This window comes from Sander lucioperca, chromosome 23 (assembly GCF_008315115.2).
Source record: "Sander lucioperca isolate FBNREF2018 chromosome 23, SLUC_FBN_1.2, whole genome shotgun sequence".
Lineage (NCBI taxonomy): Eukaryota > Metazoa > Chordata > Actinopteri > Perciformes > Percidae > Sander > Sander lucioperca.
The window spans coordinates 9,692,053-9,715,913 of NC_050195.1; the positions used below are offsets into that span (position 1 = coordinate 9,692,053).

At 38.6% G+C, this 23,861-nt stretch overlaps 1 protein-coding gene across 1 annotated transcript in view; it reads right to left on the reverse strand.

Moving 5' to 3' along the window:
- Positions 1-18,993: 18,993 nt before the first annotated feature.
- The window catches only part of cdh10a (cadherin 10, type 2a (T2-cadherin)), a 31,112-nt gene continuing 26,244 nt past the window's right edge, over positions 18,994-23,861 (reverse strand). The window contains exon 12 of the mRNA XM_031285287.2: positions 18,994-21,267. Coding sequence (XP_031141147.1) covers positions 20,777-21,267 — 491 coding nt within the window. The 3' untranslated portion in view covers positions 18,994-20,776. The remainder of the gene's footprint in view (positions 21,268-23,861) is intronic.

The window sequence follows — 23,861 nt, forward strand, 5'->3', positions numbered from 1 at the left end:
TCAACACAAAACACATTTTATTTGCACAGGTGTAATTGTTCTCTAAAATTACAGTACTGTCTTCGGATGAATACGCATCTCTTTCCTCACATCAGTGACTGATTTAACTGAATATACTGTATGACTTGTGGAACGCTTTTGCTTATACACTTTTTGTTTTTCAATTTTGCTCATACTTAGGTTCTCTGTAAAGCACTATATGGAGCCATAGTACATTGGTGCAATCATCGTTTTCCTTTTCTATTAGATTACAAAGACCACATAATTTGCTTATTGTGGTACTTAAGATATGCAACTTTCATTACCATTACATCACTGTAGGCTGTAAAAACAAATAATAATAAGTTTACATAAATGCAATCATGGATGGAATATGCCTTTGAGCCATCCTTTTAGCTAGCAAAATAGATCATAAACTTGACATATAATGGAAAATCTTAAATCTGTCTTCCTTCCTTTTGCCTCTAGCTGTTCTTGTCTTCCTTAGTAATAATATGATTCTGCCAAATTAAGAAATCATGTGACCTGGGGTTGGCAGAATGGCTTGTTGCAGAACAGATTAGAAAAACAATCTATGATGTTTCTTGAGGCATATTTAAGTGTTGATTTAAATTAGCATAGTCCTTGTGCTGTTAAATGTGACACATTGTTTAGCAACTCTGTTGTTGATTTGGTATAACTTCAGTGTTAAAACTTGTCAAATAATTCATCATTGTGCACTGTGCAATCTGAAGTTACTTCAGTACTTATCTTTCATTTCCTTGGCATTTTTCTTCATTAAGCTTTGTGCCAGTGGTGCTATCTCATAAAACAAAGACATAAAGGGAGGCTTTGAAGCACACACCTTTAGTACCCCCTTTTGGTAGCTGATAATAAAAACAAATTATTCTCCCATGTTTGGCAGCCCACTTGGGATTACGTATCTGCACGTCAGTGGACTCAGAATGGAGGACCTGAAGTCCTCCAAGACCCATTCATTATTCTAATTTCCATGTCTGTCCATCACAAAGGCACTCCCAAATGAAAAATGATCTCACATTGTACAACTATATGAGACTTAACATGGGAAATATGCACATTTCAATTTGAAGCACTAGTCACATTATGCTGGAAATTCACTCAACTCAAATTCAACATTCAGCTTCGGTGTAGTCCATGTTGGGTTTAACTGACAAGACAGTGTATCAATTGAAGTACGTTTTTTAATTTTTTTTAGCTAATGTAGTTGCACAATTGTTGAAAAATGATTTTCACTTTGCTTTGTGTAATAACCTGATACACTTAGATCTACAGCACATAATTAAACATAAGTTACATACTCATGTTCATGCATGCATCACTGCAACCTTTCCACAACTTGGTTTTATGCATTTACTGACCTGCTCATATTTTTACAATATGTCTTTCAAAGGCAACATCAAAAAGTCAAAAAGTTTTAATGACATTTTGATGTTTACTTTGTGTTATATGTTGTGTGCGCTGATTATGGCCCTCAAGAGGAAGCTCTGCAGGAGAGTCATTGCAAGGCTGCTTGTTAAGACAAAATGTATATTGGAAATTGGCTACCAAATACCAAACCTACAAAAGCAGGTGACAGCGATAACCAGAGATTCACTGTGCCACTCCTTAGTGCATTGCAGGCCAACCACAGCCCCTTTCTCAGCATTACAGACAGTTGTATAGAGCAGTGGTTCCCAACCTTTTTTGTCTTGTGTACCCCTTGAGCTGTGTTGCCGGGCCAGTAGTACCCCCAGCCTAATGAATGCATGTTAATGATTCTCTTAAATTGGTTTAATAAACTCATATTAAACTTTTAGTACCTAATGCTACTGATTATTAAAATGAAATCAAATTAAAATAATTTGAAAGACACCACCTCAACACAATACATATACACTTATTGTGAGTAAAAAAAGTAATATATATATATATATATTTTTTTTTTTTGATAGTTCTGGGGGCAGCGTGGCAACAGCTGTAACCAGGCTGTTCTCCACATTTAGTCTGTTCCTCTGCTTGGTTTTGATGTGAGTCAAAGCTGAGAAGGTAACTTCACGCATACAGTATAAGTAGATCCAAAAGGCAAACGCTCATTTAATGCACGTTTTCCCAGTTCAAGATGTTCCTTTTCAACATCACACCAAAACTCTGTTAGTGACTTTTCAGCATGTGCCATCTTAAGCCCACGGTCAGCAGACACATCCATCACGTTTTCCTGCAGTCTTACAGGAAGGCTGCTGCTGCTGCTTTCATTCACAATAAATGAAAAAACAGGGTTTTTTTTTTTGGTTTTATTTGTGTGGTGACTCATGTGAGATGTGGTCCCTGCACACCTATTTCAAATGTAGAAACAAACAAAATAACCCACATTTATAGAGGCGTATAATTCAATATAATATGGTATATTGTGAATGAAGAGTAACCCCTTTCTCCTTGATAGGATGGCCTAATTAATGGCAGGGATAATTAACTGAGTCCCATTTCATTGGGCACACAGTGCAAGGCAGCGGCCCCATTATCCTGTTTATAACTGAAGTGTCCTTCCTTTCATCTACACTCTTAATGCCATCAAATACCATTACTGATTGTCCAATTTACAGAGTGCTCTGGGATCTCACTGCTTGTTGAGGCACAGAAGTGCATCACAAATATGAGGTGAATGCTCAGTGAGGTGCAATCAGCAGTGGGTATTACAACACAGTGCCATTTGGTACCTTTCTCTTTGAGCATTGCCTTATGGTATTCTGAGGTTAGATGTTGCAGGATGCCTGTATAGGATATGATATCTGATGCCCAGTATATTTCACACCTAACAGGGCAGTATGGACAAGGTGAGTTTATCAGAGATTAGCTTTGCCCGGATTCCCACACATTAAATTATTTCAGTGTTCAGCATTGGTGACAGTGAATTCCAAAGAAAGCTATTTTGGCCAGATGCTGGAAGTGGAAAAAATGCTTTCGAGATTGTTGAAATGGAGGTCAGAGTCGTGTAGCCTTGGTGGCTCAGGTAAGTAAACCAAGATTGAGTTTAAGAATGACTAAGAGTAACCCGATGCCTTCGGATAACATTCATGCAGTATGTACTTCTGATGTGTCATCTACTCACAGAAGTAGACACTTCCATACTGTCACACATTTGGTACAAGTTAACCTGTCAAGATCAGCATAACATACATGCAGACCTATGGTTTAAATGTGAATGCTTATAAAGCCGGTACATTTCTTGCAGTAGACATTTTAATATTGAGTTTTACATCACATCAAAAAGTAAAAGCCTTTTTTTTCACGTTAAAAGAAATGACCAATACAGAAAATGCTTTAGATAGTTAATTTAAGCAATAATGTGAAGCAGCATAATATAATCGTATGTGATGTCATTTGGATGACACGGAAAGGCTACTCTTGGTTGTGACAAATGGCCTTTACGTTTTATTGACTTAAAAATTAAACAATGTCTACCAATGAAAGTCTTGACCATGGACCAAGTCTCAGAGTCAGATAATAAACGACACAAGCATCATTTTTATTCTCTCCTCAACAGTTTACGCTTAATTTCAACTTAAAAGTATGTTTAACGATCTTCTCCGATTAACTGCTGTATTGTTGACTTTTGAATGTATTACCGGTTGCTTGAAATTTTAGGTATACTTTATTGTCATTCTCTTGATATGCAAGGTTCATTGTGCATGGGAATGAAATTGCATTTCCACACAGTAACACAAATAAGTACTTATACTTATAGTCAGACAATTAAGGAACAGTTATCCTATCCATAAATATGCATGCAACTTGTGGTGATGATCTTGGCCAATCACGTGTCATTACATTAGTCACATTGCACTCTCATTGTGTATACGCTGACAAAAACACAGACAACAAAAATGTGTTTATCAACTGTAGAATAGACAACACTTTAGTCTGCCAGTGTAATTATGGAACAACAGCTGCATGGTACATTTTTCACAACATTGTAAGAATTTTTAAAGGCCAGTAACTTGTTGCCACAATGCAAACTATAAAGCATGTCTGATGTCATTTGTAATAAAAAAGATGGGCTGAGCGTAAACAAATGCTTTTTGTGTTGATGAAACAGTTCTGACAGTTGAGGAAGCATTACCGGAGTGGGTTTATATTCTTTGGGGATTATGAGGAATCAACACAGCTGCAGTGAAGGTGGTGTTAACAGAAGCAGATGCTATTTGTTTTAATACTTAGTGAGGAGGGGGTGTTGCTACCAAAGGCATCTTCGCCTGAGGCACATTGTTTTATTCCAGAACAACCTTTATATCTCTATAAATAAATTGTCTTGGTAAACATATGTTTCTGAAGTACAGCCTTGAAATACAGTATTTGTTTATTACATAGACTAGTCTCTTAAAGGTCCCATTTTTTTATGTGTTTATATTGTTTTGCAAATAAATAAGTAAGCACATCCTGTCAGGCAATAGACACAATATTTCATTCTGAATGGCCCATAGCATCTACCGCTGTTCTCAAATGAGCTAACTAAGTGGCGGCTTGTCAAATAATAACCTTAACCCGGTCATCTGGGTAGCTCACCTGGTAGAGCACGCGCCCATATGTAGAGGTTTACTCCTCGATGCAGCGGCCGTGGGTTTGACTCCGACCTGCAGCCCTTTGCTACATGCCATTCCCCCTCTCTCTCCCCTTTCATGTCTTCATCTGTCCTATAAAAAAATAAAGGCATAACATGCCCAAACAATAATCTTAAAAAATAATAATAATAACCTTAACCCTACTAATTCTAACCCTAACCTAACATTTTCCCAAATGGAAGGGCTTTTGTCATTCTTTGAGTGAAGTCAGTTATCATTACCTCTAGATGTACAGTATGATCTATTTCATTATCTATTTGGAATGTTCATTCCTACATTAAATCCTTCAAAAGACAATGTGTTTATTTTTATTCAGATCTCTTTAAGCTGGGGTTTACAAATCAACATCTGTCCTTTCAGTTGGTCAAGGAGCATTGAAACCCTGAATCAAGAGCACCCTTATCTTTTAGGTACATCACAAGCAATATTGCAGTAGGCACTGTATAAATCTTCAAACATTTTGTGTGCACATAAATATTTTTAGATTTATATCTCTGGCATTTTTTTTATGCTTGCTAAAAACAAGATATTAGATTGATAGGAGCACAAGGAAGTGCAGTACATGTCTGAGACCCCGGCTAAAAGACCATTAGCATTCAAAATCTGTTCATGTATGTCACTTGGTGTTCAAATGAATACACTGCTCCAGCTTAGGTACATCTAATCTACACACACATATATATATATATATATATATATATATATATATATATATATATATATATATATATATATATATATATATATATTATAAAGGTGACCAGATTACTCATATTCTGATTACTTTAAGAGATAACATATCCATTAAATGAACATACCTGAAACTTGATCAAACTGAAACCAAGGTCACACATTAAATATGCACCACAGAGCGTGGTTAGAGATAACTGAGACATGATGTATAGTGTCATCATCTGACTTCTGTGCTTCACCACCTTTTTATATCCTGTTTCCAATAAATCTTATATTTACATAGTCTTATCGTGTCCAACTTGAAACACGCATGCTGTTCTTGAAAGACTCTTGTGATGAGCTGCATCACATCAGGGGCAAATACACCCTACCACTTGTAAACAGTGAAGGAAGACAGCTCTCCGCCTCCTGCTGCAGAGATGCAGGTGGGGAGGATCTACTGTATGATGTTTCAGAAGTGCTGATCCCGATGTAATATTGACAGGCCCTGAGCCAGGCGAGGTCTTTGGGCCTGACACATTAAGGTCATATTACATTCCTCCAACCTTTCTGCCTCTCTGACTGAGTTGAGCGCTAAATATAGCACTTTGCCAATACAGAAGCCCATCTGTTACCATGTTGATGATTAAAAATGCATGGACCTTTAATGTTAAACATGACAAAGGACTGGAAATGAGTCAATACAGTTTTTGGACATGTGTTGGAAACTATTGTAAAGACACTTTAAAGAAACAGGTTTATTACAGTATATAACATGTTGATACTTTGCTGAACTTAAAACAAATCCATTGGCTTGATGTTCCTAATCAGATGTTATGATTTCCCATAGCCGTCCGAAGTTGGACAGACTATATTGTATTAAAGTGTCAAAGTAAAATTCAATATATCGTCTTGGCAGCATAAATAATGCATTACAGGCTCTTAGGGTAAAAAGGAGAGGAGGTAATAAATATGAAACATATGAGTTGTATTGACACGGCCTAGCCAAGCTGGCACCCGTCATCAGCAGGAGAGCTTCCAGTGAAACAACAGACACGTGTCCTTTATCATCTCTGCCCTTTATTGGACCTCCTGGAGGTCACTTTTGTACACATATCTTGGGAAGGTGAAATCTGCTGATGTTGGGCTTTTGCCAAATACAACTTACCATAATTACTGTAAATGGATTGGATTCTTTCATTCTGTCTTTCTTTGTTTTGTTTTTATAAAATAAAATAAAACAAGCAAACAACAAAAATGTCAGTAAGTTTTGGACATATTGAGCGATGGACTTCATGCTTTCTCCATAATGGCTATCACAGAACGCCCTCAGCAATAAGATATATGGATTTTCTGGACAGATTTTATCCATGTGTCTATTTCGTTTTAATAAACAACAGCACCAGCCTAATGCAGTCTACTATTTTTGTCTTATCCTGACTTGCATACTTAAAAAAGAAAAGAGAACCTTAGACATTTGTTTCATATGATTTCATTGGAAAGGGGATAGGACTCTTTATTTCAATTCAAAGAGCTGCCATTAATTTTGAGCTATCTTCAAGAGATAATTGTTACCTGGATCGATGATTTCATTACTCAGGCCAGATTGATTTCTGACCAGTTACAGTGGCAAAGAGTTGCTTTACTCATGGGGGTACATGTAAAGCCAGATTAATAGCCAACAAACCACCTCTAGCTACAGAGTTCAGTGCATGTAACCCCTGAACGAAAATAACTGCCATTCCCATGAATAAAAAACCTGTGGTAAATTACAAATAACAATCTTAAACAACGATCTAGAGCATTTCACTGAATTCTGTATGCATAAACTATCTTATTCTTAATCTGGTACTGAAACATAATTGGGCTAAAGAGGACAATGGTAGTATAGTTCAACAAAAAACAAAACATTCAATATGTTTGAATTTGGACCAACCCAAGCTGCTATTAGTTGTTGGTTTAAATCGTTAAACTTGCACGATATATTACAAATTGGAAACACAATGTGGAATTCCATCTGTAAAAAAACAATAGTACCCAGATATTAAGATATCTGCAGGCTGATAGTAGAAGTTGATGACATCGACGTACATAAGTGTTAACTTATAACACCCCTACACACAGAATGTTATGATTTGTCTATGCTTTACACAACACTGCTGGGGAAAAAAAACCAAGGGTTTTATGATTTGACATGCTTAAAGTGCCCATATTATGAAAAAAACACTTTTTCTGGGATTTGGGGTGTTATTTTGTGTCTCTGGTGCTTCCACACACATACAAACTTTGAAAAAAATCCATCCATGCTGTTTAGAGTGAGATACAGTTTCTGAATGTGTCCTGCCTTCAGTCTCTGGGTGAGCTGTTCAAAATCGGCACGGCTTGTGACGTCACAAGCCGTAACAAGCAGGCTAACCGCAACCATTAGCTCGTAGCGTTAGCATGCTAACGCTATGGCTAATGCTAGCATGCTAACGCTAGCATGCTAACGCTAGCATGCTACCTCGTTCTCAATAGCAAAGCACTGCTACAACACACACAAGTTCACCATAATCTACAAAAGAACTACTTACATGTGCGCCCTCATTTAGAAGTCTCCCAGCTAATCCTGCCTTGTAACTGACCGAAGTTGTAGAAACAGCCTTTCTTTTACTGTCTATGGAGCTAGCTAGCTGACATGATCTACATCTGAGCTACTGGGCATGTGCAGTGCAATCAAAGATAGTACAGAAGAAGAAGAAGAAAAGAGGTCTCACTCTGTAGCTAAAACAGAGACCAGCTGAAAAGAGGAGCTGCAGCAGTGAGAGAGAGCACTGCAGTACAACACAAATATGGTGTTTTTTGAAAATTAAACCATGTAAACCTATTCTGGTACAACCTTAAAATACAATTATGAACCTGAAAATGAGCATAATATGGCTGCTTTAAAGCAATAGTGCGTAGATTCTGTCGCCCCCGTGAGGAATTCTAAATAATGACAACAAAATTGTCAGCGCGTCCACATGGTACAAGCATTAGGCCTACGTGATTGCGCAGGCACCGTCACCCCTCCTCCACACAGTTGCTAGTAGCCAAGGAGGACACGGAAGATTAAAAAAACATGATGGACTCTTGAGAAGAGGTCATTATCTTCACTCGAGCTTTAGTTACGCACTAAAGCTTTAAGTTTTGGATAGGGTTATGCAGTTTTTTTGGCTAAAGCTGGTCAAAATCAGTTAAAAAGTCAAATCCTTTCCTTTTTTGGGGGGATGACACTGCAATAATGTCTTTGTTTCCTTCTGCCTACAAACCCAATCTATTTTCAGTTATACGTGGTAAACCGCGTATCTACATGACATACAAGATATCCCGTGTCAAAATATTGACTTGCACATCTGGTTTAGTTGTTGTAATGATCTCCCATATGACTGACTGGAAATATGCTAAAAATTAATAAATGCATAAAAAGACTTTAGTCAGGAATTGAACAGGCTGATGCAAACATCTATCCCCTTACTTACAGGATGCTACTCGATTCAGCTTTCACCTGTTTTAGTCATATCTATTTTGCATAATCCCTTTTGTGATTGGGGAAATGTGTTGTTCTCGCTTCGCCTACAATACGTGTACTGTGACTCAGAAGACTAGTCTCATGAGCAGAAATGGTGGTTTTGTATATTGGGGGGAAAAAAAGGTGGGTTCCTCTGGTCTTTCCCAATTCTGACACCCTGCTGTCTCACTTTTGTCACTTTTCTGTCTTTCCCAATGTTGTCATTACATCCTCCTGCCCCTCCCCTGCCATCCTCGAGCTGCTTTCTCGACATCACCCTGGCACTCGTCTGCCACCTTTTTTTCTCACTCCAAGAAAGCCAAAAAAGAAAATTTACTTTTGTCAATATCCTGCCTAAAGGCACATCACTATAGATCAGTGGTGCTTAAGGTTTAAACTTGTTTGCCATTTTGACAGTGTAACAGCAATACAAAAAGAAAACATATTTTGAAGTGAACTGTAACTGACCGCCTTTCAGGACTCTTTTTTTATTTCATTCATATCTTTTTTTACTATTCATTCCATTTCACTCTTGTGAACACTGGAGGTGACAACTGTGGACAAAATGTTTGAAGTAAGTAGATGGAAATAAGTACAGACCATTTATTAATACACAGTGTCATAATAAGGCTGAATAGATGTACGTATTAACATATAAGAGATGCATACTCCCCTTAGTTGCTACTTGTGTGTGGGAAGCTGGCAGTTGTTTTCATGCAACACAAACCCTACCACCTTCATATTGTTTTTTTCAATTGTATTATATTTAGTTTAATTTAACTGTGTGACCTGCTGTCTCATTGCTTACTCTGTAAATAAAATGCAATTATATTAAAAATAACCATACCCTCTGGAAATGCCTGCTGCACACTGAACGTAATTTAATGAGTACACAAGTATTAACACACAGGCGCATGAGTATGAATGCATATTTTATTCTGTACTTTAAGATTGCTAGTACTGTGTAAAGATTGACCAATTAGTCAGACTTGTGGGATGCTGCCCAATCTATTCTTGGGGTTTAGTGTAGCTCATATCTATGTATTATGTGACTGAAAGAAGAAACATGTTTAGTGGTGAAAACTTTGGGAATATTTTTGTGTTGGGCTATTGGTCAGCCAAAACGAGCAATTTGAAGATGTCATCTTGTGTTCTGGGAAAAAAATAAAATTTTTGTTAGTTTTTTATAGACTAAATTATTATTCAAATAATCAGCAAAATGATTGTCAGAGTAATCCATAATGAAAACACTCGGTAGTTGCAGTCTTATTAGTTACTTTGGTCTATCGGGATGTTGGATAAGATACCAGAACTTTCTAACCTTGTAGTCTACAGCCATCAGCCTATTGAGTCATGAACCTTGAGCACTATTGAAAGTTTTTCCAAAGTATTGCATCCATCTCTCTATTGTATCTTTTGAGATACAATAGGTAGATACCGAACACCTGAGGAACTTTTGTTCAGAGGCTTACTAGCTAAGCCCAACAAAAGAAATGTCAGTGCATCGGCTTCAGGCTTTGTGACTAAACAAAATCAAAGCTTTGAGTCTTGTCTCTCTTTTTTGCCAACCCTGGGATAAACTCGTATTTTCACACCTGGACAGAGTTATCTGAAGATCATAGCAGTGTTCTGTTCTTGGTTTGGTTTTCTTTTCAGCGATTGCAGTGCATACGCATTGCTGTGAACTGCACTATGGCAATATGCTAGTTAGTGAGAAGGGACTGCTGTATTATGGGATGTCTGTGTTGAGCTACAGGCAACCCGCGGAGCTTTTTATCTGGCTGTGCAACCTGGCCGGATGGCATTCTCTTGGCACGCCATCCTTGTGACTGGCCACTTGGCTTGTGGCCCAGGGATATTTGGCCTGCTGTGCATAGCAGAATCATCCCATCCCCCTAATTCCCTACTTTACACTCTCTCTCTCTCTCTCTCTCTCTCTCTCTCTCTCTCTCTCTCTCTCTCTCTCGCTCTCTCTCTCACTGGCCACTTGCCTAAGGAAAACTGCAGTGCTTTGTGTGGCCTAGTGGGTCTCTTTATACTGGCTTCATGGCCATGGCTGGTAGGATGACAGTGCCATGATAGCTACAGACAACTGCACATTTATACAACACAGTCAGTCACTGCAAGGTGGCTTTTTGCAATGTGTGAGGCCCTATCAGCTGTGACTTACCAAGGCACCGGTGCAATTCAATTGTAGGGATGGCCTTGGGTGCTGCAGAATCAGGGGACATACAACAGCTTATTATCCTCCTCTCTGACTGTCTATCAAATTGATAGCTCACTCATAGTGGCATCTCATTGACATTGTGTTGAATGTCCTGTGTCTGCCCTGCTTAATTGAACACAGAATTACCCTATTTGGACACGCTTAGCAGAATGGAGCTTAACGAACGTAGAAAATAAAAGATGGGATCAGAGCTGACCTCTGGAACACACTCCATACACAAAAGCTAGAGGCTGCAGTCACATAGCTTATATAAAAGGGGTGGTATGAACATGTTGTAATCTTTCAAATGCTGGCACTGCAAAATAGACATAAGAACAACCCAATGACCATTGCAAATATGCTTTTTTATTTGCAGAACGACTGCATTTTTCAAGATTTTGTTACATAGCAAAGTTTTCAGGCTTGGAAAGGATGGAAGGATTCCACATGTGAGCGCATTTAATTTGGTTAATAAGGTGTTAAATAAATTGGGATTGGTTAATGCATCACAGAGGTTTCATGCACATATTTCTTTGACAGGAGGCACTCACTGTCTTCAGATTATTTTCATTGTACGCAGGGTGAAAGCAAGGACAAGGCAAAATCAGAAAATGTAATCATCTGTACAAAGCGTGTACGGTTTTGGCAGCATCTCATCTGTGTAACATGGACATAGAACGTCCATGATCATAAACACTCAATGGTGCAGCTCGTATAACACAACTAATGAAATGGCATCCAGAACTGTCGCAGCAATTTCAACAATGCATCTTTTATGATGAATGTTTTATCATAGATTGGTTATGGAAGCATTCCCCTAGTGGATTGTGAATTCATGGAGGTATAGGTTAGATCAGTGGAAGTTATGGTCTCATGAATACCCTGATTCTAAATTACACTAAATGACTTTTTGGTGAACTGTTACACCTATGTATGCATCATTTACCTAAAGCTGACAAAGAGCTGCCATCCGTTAAAGGACTAGTTAGACACTTATGGAAATATGCTTAGTTGCTTTATTGCCAACTTAGATAAGAACATACATGTAAAAACAAAATGTATGTACCTGTAGCCGCTGGTTGCAAGACAAAAGATCCAGGCCTAGAAATTGTTGTGGGTTCCAAAACCAAATGAGAAGGGCTATGGTTTTATGTGAGTTATCAGTGACACCTTTCTCATTACATGTCGCCTAGTCATAACCCAGTGTCAACACCCATTGTCAACTTACCCAGTTTGAATAAGTAATGTATTAGAACTTCCATCTATTATTCTGCATATGCTTGTCTTCAAGAAAAAAAAAAAAGATGGGTCTTTTCTTGTGGTAAGACCTACATAATTGAATGTCTAAACAATTGGGAAATACAGTAAAACAAAACATTTACTTTTAGATGTGGGTTTAGATTATGGAATTATTTTAGGTAAATGAATGTTATATCATTCCTCACGCAATGTACTGTAACTGCCACTGAAGAAGCGCAAAGTCTCAATCTGTACAGTTGTTCAGCTTTTTTAAATTATAGCCAGATGATTGAGGAGTTTTGCATACACAAATAACTAATTTACATCTTTACTACCTGATTGCGTATAGGAACAACTCATCAGTCACTTTCACTGATACTTTCATATCTGTGCTGTGATGAATTTCTGGGGGTGCAAGATTTGGATGAAAAATGCATTCCATTAAAATATCATTTAAATCTTTGAAGTTGCTATAGGTTAGTGCATGGGAGCGTGAGTGTTGCAGCAAAACATTTAGTACGGCTTTCAACTACCTGTTCAAAGATCTCTGCTGCCCTCTGTTGATGGCCATCCAAGGACATCAAACCAAACAGCCCATACAGAGTGTCTATGTAACACACTATAGGTGCAAAACAGACTTTAATACTGTAAACATTGTGTACTTAATAAAGAGCTAACTGTCCAGTTAAATATATACCAAATCATTTAATTTATTCCCAATAATATCTAGTACGATTTCCTGCAAATAATACTGCTGTTCGTCAAATTTGTTAGATTCAGTTTGACTGGTACTGAACTTAAAAGTGGACATCTATACATTTCTATATTCTTGCCATGTCCATATTCTTTCATGATCTGGAAAACTTGTCTCTAATAGTTTTTGAAAGATTATCGGTGAGAATAATGGCAACTATTGGAAGAATTGCAGCATCTATGTGCTGTGACTTTAGGCTTCCAGGAGATGGAGCCAAATACTAATGAAATAAATCTACCGTTGAAGTGGTAAGAAACTACATTCTTAAAGCACACTATGGCATTACCAAGTTGGAAGTAGGCAGCTAAAAAGTCCAATTTAAGTTGAACGTACATTTTGTGATAGATTCCATGTTGTTACGTTCAATATGGCAAATTGCATCATGTCCGCTGTTAAAGTGGAATACCACACACAAGTAAAAGCAGCTCTCAAACCAAGCTTTAATAGACTTATTACAGGCTTAATTGACAGGTAGGCAGAAGGCAGCACCTGCATTGCATGAAACCTGACAGAATAACAATTCATTGGCAGCAAAGGAAGTGCCATTACGCATCATCTCTGATGCTGTGTTGCTCACCACAACAAAGATAGCATTCAACATTTTTGAACAGCAATTACATTTCCCCTAAGAAAATTATCCAGATGGGTTTGAAATATGCAACAATTTGTTTAGTCATTAAGATGCCTATTCAGAACTGCTTTTGCTTGTAATTATAACAAACTAGGCAGTATGCCATGCCACTGATGCATTCCCTTTGTGCTCAGAAGCAATTTTCTTTTCCTAAGGGAAAAAAGCTGCCTTGTGTTTTTTTTAATGTTCAGCCCACATCCATAACTACTAGCCAGTAGAGCACTGAAATCGCTTAAAACCTGGAAGAGTGACTCCGAAATTGCAACTGCTACCAAAAAAAAATGGTCAATGCAGAATGTTTGTTATGAAATTTCCATGTGGAGTTCTGATTGCTATCGGGGGGGAATGACATGCAGCAAAGGGCCACAGGTTGGAGTCGAAGCTGCGGCCGCTGCGTCAAGGACTAAACCTCTGTATATGGAAGCGCGCTCCACCAGGTGAGCTACGCAGGCGCCTGAGTGTTCTGCTTTTAATAAAATCTTGTTCATCAAGCATGTACCTTTTAGCGCACATATACAGTAGTAATAACAAAATAAATTATTTTTTTTATAAAAATTTTTTTTTAGTAAGCTACCCATTTTTACATGTATCTCAATGACCTACAATATAATCATAACTTCATATACCTTCGACTGTACAAAAATAAATAAAATAAGAAAATATCTCAAGGGGTTGATTCTTGACTTTTGATAGAAATAGGCTCTTTCTGAGCACTGAGTTTGAATTTGGGTTTTGATTTTGATGTGGACCCAAACTGCCATTTTTTTGCTTGCAGTTTTTGAGTGTTCTGCAATGGCTTTGGTAACCTTTTTAGTTTCTTTTTTTCCTTCTTGAAGGGAGTTTTGGAAATCTGGTTTGAGTTCATAATGTTATGGACTGACACGACCATCCTCTGAAATGATGAATGCCGTTGGACATAAATAAAACGGTCAGTTGAGACCTTCTCAGTCTAAGTTGCAATTTTGAGTGTAGCTGGATTGATGAAATGTGCTAGTTCAGAGTGGATTGGAACCAAGGCAGTCACTGATTACCATGTGTTATGTTTTGGTTTTTTGTTCTTCTTAAAAATACACATTTTGTGATTTGTCCATTGTCTTAAAAGCAAGAGTCTCATGGAAGGTGTGTGAGACAAAGCAGGTGTCACCACATGTCAAGACTCCGGGGTTCAACTAAGCTTCACAGTCTTCTGTTCTCTTCACTGGCTATTGCCTGGCCATGCTGTGACTTTTCTGGCTCACAAACAAGTGACAATCTGTCCTAAGGTGTACAACCTGGCTAAAACTGGCCGGGCCATGCCTACCCTGAACACACCGTAGTCAGTCCTAATATAAAGTGTTTACACAATATGAAACGGATGGATGGTGAGTGCTTAGACAACACAAAAACATAACTTTTAACTTACTTCTAACATACTTTTTGCTTTAGGCTCAAAACAACATCAATATCTATATTTCCAGTAGTAGCTTTTGGTAACAACGCTCTCCATGATTTATTTTTAGCAGACTTTATTTTACAGCACATTCCTGAAGTCTACCGATTGGCAAATGCGAGTTTTAGTTTCTAAAGGTCAGTTAATGGAAAAATCAATTATGCACTCAAGCTGGGTAGCTGAGGCTTTACAAGTGGCCAAATGGACATTTATGTAATCAATATGTGTTAAAAATAATACCCTTTCAGTTACATTTTAGCCACATTAAGCTGATGCATGGCATGTTAGAAAATTGGGTATCATGGGTAACTGCTTGTAACTTGTTTTGGGGAAATGTTATGCTAGAAAGGACTATTTTAAATAGTCCAAGCACAGAACAAGAAACAAAGCCTCAGGTGGCCCGTCTGTGCTGTCACATCTGGTCTGCATACCAATATTTCACCTGCATTATTGATTGTGGTACTTTGCATCGTTTAGTCTTTTCCAGCCACAGTACACCCATATGAAACATTATGCATTATGAATCCTGACAATAGGCCCGCTTCTCATGAGCCTGGCAGGGGGCACACAAACATCCTAAAAAAAAATGAAAGTCTTGAAGTTGTGGCATCAACCTGCTGTCTGAAGTCTGTCTGTGACAATGTTAGAGCAGCTGTGCATAAACAATCTGCAAACAATAAAGCTTTTTGTAGATTGGTGCTGAAATGTATGTCGTGGATGTGCCCTCTTTGCAGTAGGAAAACCATTTTGTTTGTGAGTTGCTTATCTCAGTAATCAATGGAAATAGCATACTAATAATTTACAACCCGTACGCCTGGCTTCAGTCACATTCTGCAGTCCATCAGAGAAAAATATCAGCAGTTCTTTTCTCCTTTTATGATCCTCACTTGAACTAATAAAGATGCAGTAGCCCAAAGTTGGTTTACCATCAGGGGTTAAGTATCATGTATTATTCCATGTGGCATGCAAATGCCTTTCTTACATCAAACAGGATATGTTCTACTTAAGCTCTCATCATGCAGTTGTGTGAGCATGGTGAGCAGCGAAAATGATCTCTTTCTGCCTAGAAATCCAATAGAGACCTTAAAGAGAAAAAAGGCCGGGCTCAAAGCAGGTCACTGTGGTCAAATTAGTGGCAAGACATGAAACATAATGGGATACACCATTAATGAAATGATGGAATAATAATCACTTCTCACTGGGCCTTTGCGTCCCTGCACAGCAGTTCAAATTTAGAGCATTTCCTTTGATTCATCCCACTGCACAGAAAACTAAATTATTTTATGACAAGCAAAATCATATCACAGTAGTGTTTCACATTCACGAATACAGTAAATGTTCAAAATGTACTGTATGACTCTTGCAAACAGTTACGCAATAAAACAAAGCAAACTAATTCTGCATACACAATTATATGGGCAAACTCTATGGACTGTATGCAGTTTTTAGTATTAACTGATTTGTTCCAATGCAAGTATATTGATTATAATCTCATTGTTTTTTTGTACAAAAGTCACAATATCCATATTTCAGTGTTTTGGTTAATTAAAGACAGATCCTACCGTATCCACAATGAAAAATAGATCTACAGCTAAATGGTGTGGCTGGGGATTTGTACATGTGCTACATCAACCAAAACAACATTGACGAACCCCTGACACAAGTTTTCATAATTCATCTGTAAGAAGAGTATGCCTGTCGCTAGTGCTCAACAATAGACTAAATATGTGAGAAAAAAACACAACAAAAACAGCAGAGTATACTCTTTATTCAACCAATTTTACAACATAAGATTCTCAAAACGTCCCTTATCCGGTTAATTCACTAGCTAGCTGTTATAGCATAACACAATAAGATGTTGAAGTATTTTGGTGCTATTACTTGCATCATCATTAGTAGCAGAAAGATGATCAATATGGGAAACGCTAGAATCTCCCATGTGTTCACAAGGTATGCTCTGTGGAGTCTGCAAGCAGTGGCAGATGACAGAGAGCAGGATTGTCAATATCTAGCCTTTCCTGCCGTACCTCACTTCTAGAATAATCACTACCACGGACAGAAGCACGGTCACTGCTCCCTCCTGTCGGTGCACGTCTTGGAATGTGCATTAAATACACTGGTACAACAGAGGAGCACCTTTTCTAAGAGGCTCCGCCAGCTTCGGCGTCGACTGACCGCTACAAGAAATCATTCCTACCACAGGCAATAACACTTTTTAACACTTCATCACTGAGTGTTATTTTACTTACATCTTTATAAATACCATTTAAGTAGTGGTACATTTGTATTCCCAACTTTGAATGCAACGTTTGTGCATTCTTTCCTTTGTATTGTTTTAATTTTAATTTTTTGAATATGTGTTCTTGTATTCTATCCTATGTATTGTTTCTTGTATATTCTGTATCTGTGCTGTGGGTGTCTGATATTTTGCTGCTGTAGCACCGAAATTTCCCAATTTGGGATCAATAAAAGTCTGTCTAATCTATCTAAATACAATTCAATAATGTTTTTTTTTACACATGTACAATAAAATACAATTCAGCCCTGCAAATAATTAAAAACACACCATGTCAGAGAGGTGTTAATTTGACTTTTTTGAGGCCTTGGTGAGTATTGTATTTGACTGCATTATTGGAAAGGTGATTCTAGTAGGTGTGGCCAAAACAATAGAAACTCCTATCCATGTATTGCAGTCCATTGCAACACAAACACTAGCAAAGGCCTCAAAATGTACAGTGTTCAGTCAAATGCTCTCTGTCATAGGCGTAATTTACAAATGATCAAAATAATCAAAACTGGCCAGTGCCATGGTGGTTTCAGTTGCTGTTGTAGTACCTCTTTGTTCAGCAATAGAAAAAAGTGCTATTTCTGTTGTTCTGTTTTAAGTAACTTACTATCGTAGCGATGAATGCTGTGATTAAAATCCAAACATCTAAAATAAAAGTGTTCATAGACTCAGTAAAATCTATTTCTGAGTAGACTGACACACATTTCACAACAGAACAACAGTTTGACTTTGATTCCTCTGAGTATGGCACACATGTTGGAACCAGTGGTGTAGTCTAATGTATTGTAGTGGGTATACTGTACTGTATATTGGCCAGAATCTGCCTTTGGGGGAGGGAGGGGGGCATATCATAGTGGGGAAGTCTGGCTGTCCTCCCCCAGGGAAGTTTGGAGTGTCAATGACTTCATTTCCTGTATTCTGATACACTTTTATGCACCAATTTACAGTGGAAATACCTTTATTTAGCCTATGTGAAGAAGAAAAACACAGATGACAACAATTCAAAATATATCAAAACTATAATGGAAAGTATGTTGTTGCGTGTCATTGGGCATTTTTAAGTGGGTATATGGAAATCCTGGAGCTTTCTTAGTGGGTATACTGCGTATACCTGCGTATCACATAGACTACACCACTGTTTGGAACTACTTCAGGAATCATACATTAAAAAAAAATAGGACGGCAGCTACAGTACATGTGTGGCACCGCAACGGTAAGCTGGCAGCTGTTAAGATATGAAATCAAGTGAAACGACGTGAGAAGGGCATTGATTGGAGGTATTGTCATCTCCACAGCTGCCCACTAATCAGCAAGTACTGTTTTGAATAACAGAACATTTGCAGATGAGTGTGTAGTTAACCAAGCAGAGTTCATTGTACTTTAAGTTGGGAAACATAATTTTCTTCTGGATTTTAGTTCTGTTTGGCTTTGGTTTTTTTAATGAACTGAGTATTGTGCTAGGTTTCCCGGTAAACATTAAGCACACAGGTTTTTTTTAAGATTCTTTTTTGGGCTTTTCTGCCTTTTTAATTTTTGACAGAACAGCTAGTTGAGAAAGGGGGGAGAGAGAGGGGGAAGACATGCAGGATCTCTGCGTCAAGGCATAAACCTCTCAGTATATGTGTGCCTGCTCTACCACTGAGCCAACCCGGCCACCATTAAGCACACAGTTGAGAGATAATTTATCATTGATGTACCACACAATGACTCTTGCTCCTCAAGTATCATTCGTGATGTCTCAGTGGGTATAGCTAACAAGAAACCCTTCTTCTTAAAGTCAGTTTTTGAAGAAGAGAGAATATCCAAGTCCAACTCCAGTCAAAATGAGATGCACTGTAGAGGGCAATGCACCATGTCCTGGGCCTTAAATGTTGCTACAAATACAGATTAGATTCATCTTAAATCTGCATACAAAATACATCCCACAAGTATACAGAGCACTGCATTACTTACTACATTCCACCTCTGTAGGGATATTCGTCTGTCAAAACCCAAGTTAGCACCTCTTACATCTTTGCTGAATTCAGGCAGCTTGTCAACTTCAGGAGGAAATGGTTATGCTAACAAGACAGCTAGATTCTCTAATTAATTTGATGTTTTCAGTCAAGGGAAATTAGTTATTGCAATGTTGATATACCATAGATAAATAAATAAAGATTAGAGGTCTTACTTTTCTTTTTTCTGGGTCTCTATACATGTTTTACCCTCTGTGTTTTATTCTGAAAACTATAAATTGTAACAATACTAACCCAGATACAAAAAAAGCAACTGAAAATGCAATGCTGTTATGTAATCCCCGCCATGTACACTGACCTAGGCCTAACAGTTTTAATACATCTCAAAATGGCCTGTATCATCCCACTGCGTACCTAGAGAATTCTGTAAATGTTTTGATCAACCACATCTCCATTGATATTTACAGTGGGTGGAACAGTTTTCCCAACACGCAAACTGCATGACATTTGGATACTTGCTTTTCTTCAGGAAACTGTCATTGTGTTTGTCCTTAATATGTCTATACAACATCTACAGCAACAGCCTTTTAAAAACCACACATTAAGACAATGGACTGAAACTGTAGCTGATTATTTTTTTTACATCATTTTATTAAGAAAATAAGTATAAAAATATAAATATAAACAATATGACTCAGCATTCAAACAGTATGAATTGTCAATGTATGACAGTTCTCCTACAACATACTTTCCATTACATATTACACCTATATGATTAAATGAATTCACAGTTTGACAAATAAACTGCACCAACCACTCACATGAACATTGCTTGTCAAACAAAGATAGCAAATAGCATATAGGATGTCCATCATTAAAAACACTTTGTAGATTTACAGTATTTAATGGAGGTGGCTGGAAAAACCACTTGACTCCTTCTCTCACCCACCCAAAACCAGTCCAATGCTATTAAACATTGATAGTATACAATACTACTATCTCTCAGGTCAATTACAAAACACATTGTCCACACCATAGTTCACAAAAAATCCTACAAGTCAAAGGCATCTTCACTGATTATGACCAAAAACAGTAAAACTTTGAGAAGTATACTCTATCTCCATTAATGAGAAAGCTCAACTCAGTTCAAGTGTTAATTTCCCTTTTAGCATCCACAAGTGGATTGCAGGAATTGCTGTCTTTGTGTGTCTTTGCGTGCGCACGCACGTGTGTGAGATTCAAACAGACTACTAGTTAACTAGCGAACTAGCTAGCTAGCAAACTAGACGGATAAACAGATAGATAGCTGGATAGATAGATAGATAGGTAGACAGACGGTCAACTAGCTGGCTAGCTAACTAACTAACTAGACAAATAGCTGCGTGGCTAGCTAGCTAGCTAGATAAACAGATAGGAAAAAAAATGGGAATGGAAAAAGAGAGACCATCAAGTCTCTGTCTAGTTCTCTCTGTCGGGGCTCTTCCCTATGTACATCTCTGCCAACTTTTTGAACTGTGGTCCCCAGTTGCTGAGGTAATCGTAATCATGGTCCCCCTCAGTGGCAGCAGACTCCAGTGAACTGAGGGATTCTGCCAGTGACCCACTGCCCTCATACGCATACGTGGCCAGGGAGTCATAGGGGGGCGCTGTTGGATCAGAATCGTTCTCCTGAAGCCTCCCGCTAATGAAGTCTCTGACATCCGTGTTATCCTTTATAGGTGATGTCCTCCGAAAGGGAAACAGCATTTCGGGTATGATGTCCCTGCGCAGCTTGTTAGCATCCATCACCTCTGGGTTGCGCAGCGTGCCGATATCAAAGGCCTGAGTGTCCTCCTCTCCGCCCCCTTCATCGTTGTAGCTGACAACGTTGTCTCTGACATCCTCTTTGGAGATGATCAGAGGCTCCTTCTTCCTCTGTCTCCTCAGGGCAGCAAACATCACCACGATCACTACACAAAAACAGTGGGAAATACAGGGAGAGAAAGCTCAGCATAAGATGTGTGCCTCCTAACATGTGTCATGCATTAAAGAGCACAGGGGAGCCGAAGCTCAGAGGAGAGACACATTTGCTACCAGTGACAAATCCTCCACACTGCCTCAGGCATTCACCTCCCATTATTAAAGATTCAGTGAAAAAGCTTTCACTTTCTTTTTCCCTTGAATGGAACGTTCACTGTGCGGTGGTTAGAGGATCCTTTTTTTTCTCTCTCCAGCACACAGCCTTATCTCATCTCCATTTTTTTTCAGCAGCTAAAGACAATCAGATATTGCAGAGTGAGCATGTTTCCAGAGAGTGGCACTGTGTGGTAGCAAGTTTCTAAATAAACCCATAATTCTTCAGAAAAAGCGGAAGCAATCTCTCATTTAGGACAAGCATAAACCCTGCTTCACATGTGCTCCTTTCCTCCTCCTTCCTTTACCTTTTTTGTACTAACAGCAGGCACTGTAGTTATATACTTGCCTCCCGCCTGAGTGTTAATTACAGTGCCTTCAACATGGGTTGTATGGGGGTGGAGGTGGCTGTTTCTAAGGTTCTTATAAACTGACCAGTGCCACAATTTTAGACAGAGCAGAGGGCTGCAATGAGAAGGACCAGATAGGGAGAGCCGTTCTAGCTCAGCGCCTGCCTGTCGGAGTCAAGCAGAGGTGAATGAGACAGTCTGTCAGGGGGGTTGAAGCGCGAAAAGTGTCAGATAATGAGCAGATGTCATGATATTTTGCTCAAGAGGAGAGCATTGCGTTTAACCTTCAGTACACTCGATATGTGAGAGAAGATCTGCCCACCGCCAGACACCCAATTTAAAATTTGCAGTTAAAACAAGCAGATGGAAGGAAAGCTGGTCAATACCAATTTGCTTTTACTAAATTAAGTCAGGGTGCAGATCAAATGGCAAACTCCAAAAAAAAGAGATTGTGACAGGAGGAAGGGGGTTCAGTTTTGACACATGGAAAGGGTTAGAGGCTCATATACAGGACCACACACACACACACACACACACACACACACACACACACACACACACACACACACACACACACACACACACACGAGGACAGTTTTATTGAACAGTTCAACAGTATGCAAGGAATTACAGTCCCCATGTCATAACTGCTCCTGTCAAGCACTAAACTTAGCCAATGGGGTAAAGTTCAATGACAGTTGAAAACCCATTACTTATTGATATGCCCTTGACAATCAGCACTACACATTTCTGTTTTTTGCTGGGTAAAATGATAGGCACTGTTGTGCCCTGTATGTGGTTACATACTGCATTAGATCACGAGGAGGGCTAAAGTGGTGCTTTAGGGTGTCAGGAAGTAACATGCAACCTACCAGGGAAATAAACAGACCTTTTTGTTAAGTGAATTTATTTGCAAATAAATGGAGCTAAGGACCAAAGTACTATTCTGAGGGAGAACTGTCGTGTATAACAGAATATGCAAAGTGACCTGTCTTTGATTGGACCTGCTTGAATTGCTAATGATTGCTTACATGTTCAAAGGACCCTAACACACAACCTCCTGTAGCTCTTTGCAGCAGGTGACAGAAATGTTGAATATTACTGCAGTGTCCTTGATACTGCTGGGCTGACATACCAACTGCATTGGTTGTTTGTTTAAATGCCTTATATTATTTTTCGTGTTTTCTTGACAGTTAACCTCTTGTGGTCCTGTTAATAATTACTGTCCTCTCTCAGAAGCAAATGTGGAAGTACCGTAGCATGACGTGTTTAAAGCGCCCAAGGAAACCATCAGGGTAGATGGGTGGGGCGTACGGTTTGTATCTGCCAAAAATCAATGCAGTATTCCTGAGATTAAAGATGACTACGATTAAAGATCCAAGCTTATCTAAGTAGGTTGCATGCTCATTCATATGAGTCATTATTCTATTGATCACATGAGTCATTTTGGAAGGCACTGACAAACAACTTACTTTGTCATTTAGGTATGAGGTGTCATTCCTGTGCATTATTTTAACACTTTGAGATAGAACTGTTTAAGAGCAACATCTCCTTGCATCAACAATTGCAAGTATTTCATGTCACAATAATTGTTTTAATACACTTAGATGCTACGCTGGTGCCAACCAGAGTGGGGACTGCTGGCATGAATGCATATTTTCAGCAACATTTTATTGATTGCAGGGAGTTGGGGCAGCTTTCAATCAATGTCGGGTTTGCAATGATAGACCTTGTTATAGCAGAGGTATTCACACGCTCTGTGCTTCTAAGGCTGACTTGCTACCCTACCAAACAAGAACAAAACTCAGTATTTAGGTGTCTACTACATGGAGCATCGACTGGTAAGGATGCTGACTCTTTGGCCTGGGACAAGTGGATGCGTAGGATCTTTTATACGGGGTTCCTCATCATATATCCTTTAAAGAGTCGGCTCGAAACATAAAACGTCAGCTGGAGACAGTTTTCAACCAACTCAAGAAGACAATGTTAATTAGTAAAAGTTCTCATTCCAGCCATCAAAAACAAAGGTGGCTAGCTAGAAATGAGATGCCTGCTTTTGTTAACTTCCGTGTGAAATTATA